Raw genomic sequence first — 9,122 nt, forward strand, 5'->3', positions numbered from 1 at the left:
AAAAATACAAACTACTTTTTCTATTTTAACTTTTAAGATTATAAATTTAAGAATAAACATTAGTATGCATGAAATAAATAATGATTAATTGCATAAGTAATCATAAATGTTAGATAACATATAAAGACCCCATCGTATTCGTATTGATCGGAATTAATCTCGACCCATGGTACCGTGTTGTCAAATGACGTGTTGCGTACATAAAGTACCGTGTTGTCAAATGACGTGTTGCGTACAATCATGAGGTCTTATTAACATAAATATAAATGTTAGTGAAGTTAATAAGAGTTAGATTACAGAAAATATAATTCAGATGGTATAACCGACCATATATAACTTAAATAACATAAATATAAATGTTAGTGAACATAACTGTAAATGTTAGTATACATAAATAAATGTTAGATAACATAAATGTAAATGTTAGTATACATAAATAAATGTTAGATAACATAAATGTAAATTAGGCGACAGTGTCGACCATATATCATTTAGGTGGTATAACCGACCATATATTAGTTAGGTGGCAGAGCCAACCATATTTAGTATAAATGTTGAGATAATCGTGCTGATAACGTGTTATAATTCAGTAGGCTTATAACTACCTTTAGTGGTTCTTGACTGTAGAAGGTATATAGAGATAGAGATACTGTAAAACGGAGAAAACAAAGGTTGAACAAAAGGTATGAATAATTGGTTTTTTTATTTATAGAAAAATGTACAATGAGAGTTTGGTGGCATTTGGAATCTAGAGAGAGAGTGTTTTTTGTTAACCAAAAAATACATACCTTAAACTCTAACTTAACACACCTATTTATACTCAAAAAAATATACTATGCAATATCTATAATAATAATAAAATTATCATTCAATTATTACTTTTATAACACTTAATTCTTTCGTTTCATACTACCGTATTATTTTAAAACACTTTGGTACGCGGTATAAATAGTTAAAAAGATCAAGAGCCCATTCATTGAAAATTACCAAAATACCCATTGTGCAGTACAAATACCCCGTCTTCTCCGAAATTAGGGTTCCTGCTCCCAAAGCCGATTTCCCCAAAACCTCAATTCACGATTTATGCAAATACATATATTTATATACCGGCACTTCATTAATTCGATTCAATTCACGATTCTTTCTTTAATTCAAACTCCAAACCCTAGCTAAATTTTTACAATGCATATCTCAAATCCAGACAAATCAGTCGTTCATCCAACTCATAAGCATGATAGTAACAACGATGATGATGATGATTGCATCTCAAACCTAACCTCCGATAACATCCCCGTAGAACGAGAAGAAGAATTAGAAGATGACGATTGCACCGAAACGGTAAACATCGAAGAAGAGGAAGAATTGAAAGATCATTGTATATCTACCGTAACCGAAAACTCGGAAACCGAAAACATCGAAGAAGAAGATGAAGAATTGAAAGACGATTGCACCTCTGCTCTAACTGAAATAACTGAAACTGATAAATTTGAATCAGCAATTGATGCTACCGGAAAAACTTTGGATCTGCAGGTTTTAGATGGCGATAATGACACAATTGAAGGTTTATATGTGTACAAGAATATATTTAATTTGATTCCTAGGTCAGTTGGGGGTTTAAGTAAGTTAAAAACCTTGAAGTTCTTTGGCAATGAGGTGAATTTGTTTCCTTCAGAGTTTGGGAATTTGGTTGATTTAGAAAGATTGCATGTCAAGATATCTTTACCAGGCTTGACTGGTCTGCCTTTACAAAAGTTGAAGGCTTTAAAGGAATTAGAGCTTAGCACAGCACCTGCTAGGCCTTCTGCATTTCCATTATTGGCTGATATCATGGGGCTTGTATGTTTGACTAAGCTATCTGTTTGTCACTTTTCGATAAGGTAAGTATACTTTTGTGTTTGTTTATTTTAACATTTGGTGCAAATTTGCTTAGTTTATATGATAAAAAGGTGTGTTGTATGTGTGCAGATTGTTGCCTCCAGAAATTGGTTGTCTTACTTGCTTGGAGTACCTAGATCTTTCGCACAATAAAATGAAAAATTTACCAACTGAAATAAGTAGTTTGTGCGCATTGTTGACGTTGAAGGTCGCCAACAACAAGTTGGTCCAAGTACCATCCTTGTCTTCTCTCCAAAGATTGGAGAACCTGGACCTTTCAAACAACAGGTTGACATCATTGTCATCTATTGCGCTTGACAAAATGGCGAAGCTTCAGAGACTAAATCTTCAGGTAAACTTCTTTATGAAACTAATAGATACTACAATTAACATGTGGATTTGTTAGATAGTCACTGAGAAATTCTACATGCTTTTATATGTTAGGTTATATCGCACGTTAATTACAATGGTGTGTAGCTGTGTCTGAATATTTCATAACCACCCGTTAAGGCTTTATGCGACTTTATCTTGATAGAGAATAACATGTTGGACATATTGTTTAGTTCATCATGGTATGCTTTAGTATTTGTTTCTGTTAAGAAAACCTTTAATGTGGTCTTTAGGAACTTAATCTTTAATACTCTATATAGTTTTTCAGGGTATGTCTATGCTGGTGTTTATTATGACAACTCACGTTTGCATTTGTATGAAACTGATTTAAGTCGTGTTGTATTGACTCATCTCAAAACTAAATCGCTGAAGAAGTTTATGTTTCTTATTTATATGTTGTATGGATTACTTGCTAATGGAATAATGTATTACTAAGATACAAACCTATATATGTAGCTTTTTAATAATATATTCCTAGGGTATAATACATTAGCATGCATTTTTTTCATATACTTCTACTTATTAAACACCAATTCTACTGTGACTAATGATACTACTTGCTCTTTTATGTAGCACAATAAGCTATCAAGTTCTATACAATTACCCCTGGGGACGAAGTGTGATCTTGAGGGGAATGATGAAGTTATGACAAATGATGACTCTTTCAGTTCACCTGTAGAGATGGATGTATTGGAAAGCACTGACACAAATCTTCATGATGATTCCATTAATGGTATGCATGTTCTATTACTCGTACTATTTTATTTGCTGTTTCTTTTTCCGGAAATAGATTATAGATTATGACATTTACAACCCATGAAACTAACTCTAATCTAATTTAAACTAGGCCCTCCTGCATTGTCAACGTTTTCAACTGGATCCTCATCAAGTAGATATATTCTAGCAAGGAAACCTAGAAAAGGTTGGAAAAGGCGTTACCATTTGCAGCAGAGAGCTCGTCAAGGACGTTTAAGCTACGGTCGGAAGTTGAGAGGTGATGATTCGACTCAAAGTACAAGAAGAAACTGTGACTCTTGCGATGATGTGATCCCCTCTGAAAGTATTCTAGAAGGATCATCAATCAACGTTGATGCTGACCTGGATAATGAAGAACTCGCTGAAGATGGTGCGAAACATGTTGATGCACATGGCTCTGGATGTGTTGTAGTTGAATCTATCAAGGGTAAAAACGTAAAAGATGATTGTATCAAGCACAATGCTGCACTGGGTTCTCTTCTAGATCCTATTAAGGCCGAAGATGAGCACTTGTTAGTGGATAAATTTTGTGGTAATAAACATTCAAGAAGATACTCTGAAAGTATTAAGAAAACAGAACATCCGAAGAAAAGGAGACTAATTGAACAATGTTTAGATATGTCCCATAAATACAGTACAATGTCGTTTTGTAGCATTGATGACCATCTGCCAGATGGATTTTATGATGCTGGAAGAGATCGACCTTTCTTACCTCTCATTAGGTATGAAAACAACTTGCATATTGGCTCGCGTGAAGTTATTGTAATGGACAGGTATTTCTTAATTATTAATCTTGTATCATATCAAAATTAACTTACATGTTTTGCTTCCAAACTGAAACTTGAACTCATGTTAATGTAATTTTTGTGCAGGGAAAGGGATGAAGAGTTGGATGCTGTAACACTCTGCGCAAAAACATTATTATCTCATTTAAATCATAACCATGGTTTCAACAAAGATGAAGGCGATAATTGTCTTAATAGTTTGCAGATTGCTTATATGCTTGCTCAATTTGTATCAGATCACTTTGGAGGGAGTGACAGAAGTACAATGGTTGACAGGGCACGTAAGTCTGCATCTGGATCAAGTTATAACAAGCCTTTCATTTGCACTTGTCCCACTGGGAACAACGATAATATCTTGAAACCTGCAAAACATAGCATTAATACCTTAGAGGATGCTGTTCTCTTTGGTCTTTGTGAAAAATCTCTTCAATTGCTAAAAGCAAGGAGAAATTCAAATATCGTCCCGATTGGAAGTCTTCAATTTGGTGTTTGTAGGCACAGGGCATTGCTAATGAAGGTAATTTACTTATGTTTTACTTACTATGCACTTATTTTTTTATTTCTGATGCTTCTAATTTTGTACTAATGAATATGTTTTCTTTATTTGTATGTTTAGTACCTTTGTGACCGTGTGAAGCCTCGAGTTCCATGTGAACTTGTAAGAGGGTATTTGGATTTTGCTCCTCATGCTTGGAACGTAGTTATTGTTAAGAGAGGTGATTCGGAAATTCGGATGGTCGTCGATGCATGTCGTCCTCATGATATAAGGGAAGAGATGGACCCCGAATATTTTCACAGGTAAGTTTTTTATTTTTATTTATTTTGTGTTTACATGATGTGTATCTAGTTATGTATATTGATTGTCCGGTTTCTTCTTTTTTAGGTACATTCCCCTTAACCGGATTAATTTTGATGCAAGTCCTGATGTCGACTCTTCTTTTCCAGTTCTTTCTGCACGTGATCAAATCGAGGAAGGGGGTTCGGCAACCCTTATCAGATGCAACCTCAATTCAAACGAGGCTGTTGCTAAGGTATTACTAATTCCTAATCGCTACTGTTTTTAAATATAAATTTTGCAATTTTCCAACATGTTCTGATTGCTGCTGCCAAAATTACACATTTCACATAACCTATGCAAGATATGCAAATTTGATTCATTGTTATACTATTCGTGTTGCAAAGTGCTAATTGAAAATATGTGGCAGGTACATACCTTGGAAGTCAACGGGAGCTCAATCAATGAAGTTAGGAATTTTGAATTTAAGTGCCTAGGGGAGGTTAGACTCTTAAGCGTCTTCAATCATCCATGTATCGTAAACATTTTGGGTCATCAGATATCTAACAAGTGGTTGCCATCGCAAAATGGAGCACCAGAGCATCGTATATTGCAGTCTGCCATATTTATGGAACATGTAAAAGGAGGTTCTTTAAAGGTAATTGTCATTTTGTTATCAATTTTTTCCTGCTACTAATATAATGAAGTTCTTATTTTAATTTTTCTTGTTCATTTTGTTAATAACAGCATTATTTAGAGAAGCTAGCAAGATCGGGTGAAAAGCACGTTCCTTTGGAATTGGCTTTGCAAATAAGTAAAGATATTGCATGGGCTCTATCTGAGGTCCACTCCAAAGATGTGATACATCGGGACTTGAAGAGTGCAAACATATTGATTGACCTTGTTGAAGAATCTGATGGAACACCGATTGTTAAGCTATGTGATTTTGATAGAGCGGTTCCTTTACGTTCTCCATTGCATACATGCTGTATCGGCCATATGGGAGTACACCCACCTAATGTTTGTGTTGGAACGCCTCGTTGGATGGCCCCTGAAGTTTATCGGACAATGCATGACCCACGTTTATATGGACTGGTATGGCTTTTTGTTTATATTCTATAAATATCCATAAATATCTTTATAAGTGTGTTTAATATCTGATACTTATATTCATTTTTGGTTTTGTTTACTGTAGGAAGTAGATGTATGGTCTTTCGGATGCCTAATTCTTGAGTTGTTGACTTTACAAGTGCCTTATGCTGAGTTGCCAGAGTCTGAAATTCACAACCTCCTATCTGTATGTATTCGACTCTGTTCTCTCAGTTTCTTTCTCACACACACACACACACACACACGCACGCACACACACACAAAAGTGCCATGAATGTTTCAAGGATCATGATGATAATTTGTTTTGTAATGTGATTTTTGCAGATGGGTAAACGACCACTGTTGACGGATGAATTAGAGGCCATGGGTCCAGCGGAAGATACTCAAGTGACTATATCTCAATCTAAGACAGAGGAATACAAAAAAGAAAAAATGTTGAGGTTTTTAATTGATATTTATCGGCAATGTACCAAGGAAGATCCAAATGATCGTCCAACAGCAGAGAAACTTTACCATATTCTACGTGATTTCTCAAGTTCAAGTAGTGCACAAGTATAGAGTTTGATTGTTTCGGCTAGGATTTTAGGTTATAATTATTGTACGTGTATTAGTAGTCGCTAATGTATCGCTTGTATCTTTGTTGTAATTTCTTTCCGGGGTATTGGAGCCCAGGTGAAGTCAATTATGAATCAGGGTTATTTATGTTTCAGAAACTACTATTCATTTTTATTAGTTTTATGTTAGGATGAGTAAACAACATTAACGTTGGCATGTTGTATCAGGTGTAATGTTAGTTATTTTAGTCTAAAGAAACTCTGTTCAAAAGGTGTTTGATATAGTGCTGAATTAAGGTATGCTGTAATATAGTGCTCCAGGACATTTAATTGAATAAAGCTAAAATCCTTCAATAAACTGCACATGTTGAAGTAGTTCATTCTTTTTCATAAGGGCTCATAGGGTCCTTATAAACTTTATTCGAGCTATAAATAGTACAATTTGAACTTTACAGTCAAGATTCAGATCCAACAGAGGATACATAACATATGACCTTCGAATACATGTATATGGCAAGTGCAGCTATTTCGATAATTATATACTCCGCAGTACTTATCATTTAACATATTTATAAAGGCACATGTACGGTTCAATGAGCTTCAAGGGGCATCCCAATCTTTTGACCAAAGTTAATCTTGTACGTTTTCCTCGCCGGATGCTCCTCTTGTGGCCTGTTGAATGCAGTCCATACTGGCTCTCCAACAAATAACCTCATCAACTGCATTCCAATCAACAACTTTTGTTAAATAAGTTCTAGCACGTCAACTCAATACAGTTTGACTAACAAGGTCAAATATGCTAACTTATTTAGTGACAATATTAGTTATGAAGTTTATAAATGTTGTTGGTTTCAGAACATCTTGAAACATTCTTAATCAGCTATTTAGTTGGAAAGTGGATTTTTTATTTACCTTGATATAGTTGGAGGTATCGAGGGTGAAGCGATGGTATATTCCTGCAGGCAAGATAATGAGATCACCGGCCTTGATCCAAATGCGAATCCAGCGATCATTTTTATCCCGAACATCAAAATACCCACTCCCTTCTAAACAATAACGTATTTCTTCATCTGCATGAATATGCTCTGTATAGAAGTTCTTCAGTTTTTGCTCATAGTTTTCCACTTTCTCAGGGCATAAATCCAGCAGATCCTATACCAAAGAAGATAGATATAAGTACACAAACACTATAAGATTAAAACTAACTGCCTGCTTATGATAAGTGTCTTCTTTCCATTTAGGGGTGACAAAACGCCGGGTTGGAAACGGGTCAACTAAGTTCAGGTAAAAAAATATGTACCCTTTTAGTACAGCTCAAACTGGGTTGTGTTGAGTGTTGCCCAGGAACACTTTGTCCATTTTTTTTTTATAAATAATCAATGAGTCGAATATGATTATGTAACCCACATCATAGTGTCATTAATCTTGTAACTTGATAATCTAACTTTCAGTGAATACATTTAGGAGGTTGTATGCCTTAAATTTCCACTTTGGGCAACTTTCATGCCATTTGACATGATCGAACCCATTGACCCATTTGGTTTTTCGTTATTGTTAAATTTATTTATATATTTAAAATATTCTACCTATTAGACCCTTTAAATATATACTCCGTATAACTTTTTCCAATACATATGCCATGATTACCATCCCTTTATCTTTGGTATGTTAGTGGTAATGAAAATGGTCTCATAACATTTGTTATTGAAGACCTTATTATTTTAAACGTGTGGATTATTGCCATGTGTATTTCTGTTACCAGTGATTTTACCAGAAGACTTGTATGAAGTATATGCGGGATTGGGTATTGTTGTTGTTGTTGTATGAAGTATACGGTACAGAAGTACATGTAACGAAAAAATGGAGCAACCCAAACAGTAGGAGCAAGACAAACATGGTATTGTGTTTACATACTACTTATATGATCATTGTGTTTTAAAACTGTAAATAGTCAGCTTTGAGTGTTTGAATGAAACAAAATTTCAAGCACATAATAATAACTTAAAACTGCAATCACATATAATTGGCACTCAGTTTATAATAAGATGTATGTTATGATATGATGATTGTGGTTTCAAGAACTCATATAATAAAAGTGTAAGCAATACTAATATTACCATGTAATTGTAACCTCTAGTAGCCCTAATCTTCTCTAATTCTTCATCATCCTCATACTTTTCTGGATTCAACTTCCAGTGCAAAACACCCAAATCTACACAAATCAATACAATCAAGCATAACCATTAACCATAAACTATGTATAAAACATAAATGAAATAATTAACAGTTAAACATACCAGCTAAGTATTCAGGTGAAACAAGCTCATGTGGATTCTTATGATGAGGAAGCTGTGGATCCACGTGGCTATCATCCATAAACCATGCCTGCAACCAACAACACAAAGTTAATCTTAAAGGGATTAAATTTAGTGTCAATATTGGGAAAGCAAAGGACTTTATGACTCACTTGAAGATTCGCCATAGGAATTATAATAAATAAAACAGGTATTATTTAAATATATCAAATTGTTTGAATCGGAAATGTATGTTTATATCGGTGTGGGGATTCTGGAAGTTTCAAGTTTGTTGGTTGTATTGTTTTGGAAGATTGTTATGCCACCTGTGGTCATCAGTTTCCGGTGATTTATTGTGGCTGCCATTTTTGCCATTATATTATAAATTATATTATAAATAATTATAATTATAAATATAATATATAACTAAATATATCAGCATGAATGAATAGTAGAAATAGTAACGTTAACATTCATCCAAAATTTTGGGCTATCACCTCATCCTATCCTAGTTTTTTATAAAGGTAGAACAAAACAAAATGTTATTGATCCGGTGCACACAGATATCACACGGATCCTGGGT

The 9,122-nt window shown here is 34.4% G+C and overlaps 2 protein-coding genes across 2 annotated transcripts; one reads left to right on the plus strand and one right to left on the minus strand.

The window, feature by feature from the left end:
• Positions 1 to 1,014: 1,014 nt before the first annotated feature.
• Positions 1,015 to 6,584, plus strand: LOC139839672 (uncharacterized). Its single transcript, XM_071829800.1, has 11 exons — positions 1,015 to 1,877; positions 1,966 to 2,227; positions 2,839 to 2,998; positions 3,113 to 3,794; positions 3,894 to 4,323; positions 4,423 to 4,604; positions 4,690 to 4,837; positions 5,012 to 5,239; positions 5,329 to 5,676; positions 5,777 to 5,878; positions 6,016 to 6,584. The coding sequence occupies exons 1-11, from the start codon at positions 1,183 to 1,185 to the stop codon at positions 6,247 to 6,249; spliced, it is 3,471 nt and encodes a 1,156-aa protein (XP_071685901.1). The 5' UTR covers positions 1,015 to 1,182; the 3' UTR covers positions 6,250 to 6,584.
• A 41-nt stretch (positions 6,585 to 6,625) lies between these two features.
• Positions 6,626 to 8,897, minus strand: LOC139839673 (acireductone dioxygenase 1-like). Its single transcript, XM_071829801.1, has 5 exons — positions 8,713 to 8,897; positions 8,543 to 8,630; positions 8,363 to 8,457; positions 7,158 to 7,397; positions 6,626 to 6,964 (listed from the first exon to the last, which is right to left on the minus strand). Exons 1-5 carry the CDS (start codon positions 8,725 to 8,727, stop codon positions 6,836 to 6,838), a joined length of 567 nt encoding a protein of 188 aa, XP_071685902.1. The 5' UTR covers positions 8,728 to 8,897; the 3' UTR covers positions 6,626 to 6,835.
• Between the last annotated feature and the right edge of the window lie 225 nt (positions 8,898 to 9,122).

The sequence above is a fragment of the Rutidosis leptorrhynchoides genome, chromosome 4 (genome assembly GCF_046630445.1).
Source record: "Rutidosis leptorrhynchoides isolate AG116_Rl617_1_P2 chromosome 4, CSIRO_AGI_Rlap_v1, whole genome shotgun sequence".
Taxonomy (NCBI): Eukaryota; Viridiplantae; Streptophyta; class Magnoliopsida; order Asterales; family Asteraceae; genus Rutidosis; species Rutidosis leptorrhynchoides.

Excerpts from the sequence above, each read along its gene's own strand:
- LOC139839672 (XM_071829800.1), top strand. The coding sequence starts at position 1,183 with ATGCATATCTCAAATCCAGACAAATCAGTCGTTCATCCAACTCATAAG. Across the intron at positions 4,324-4,422 it reads ACAGGGCATTGCTAATGAAG|TACCTTTGTGACCGTGTGAA; the intron begins GTAATTTACTTA and ends TTGTATGTTTAG. Across the intron at positions 5,677-5,776 it reads ACCCACGTTTATATGGACTG|GAAGTAGATGTATGGTCTTT; the intron begins GTATGGCTTTTT and ends TGTTTACTGTAG.
- LOC139839673 (XM_071829801.1), bottom strand. Across the intron at positions 8,458-8,542 it reads TTCACCTGAATACTTAGCTG|ATTTGGGTGTTTTGCACTGG; the intron begins GTATGTTTAACT and ends TGATTTGTGTAG. Across the intron at positions 6,965-7,157 it reads ATACCTCCAACTATATCAAG|TTGATGAGGTTATTTGTTGG; the intron begins GTAAATAAAAAA and ends ATTGGAATGCAG.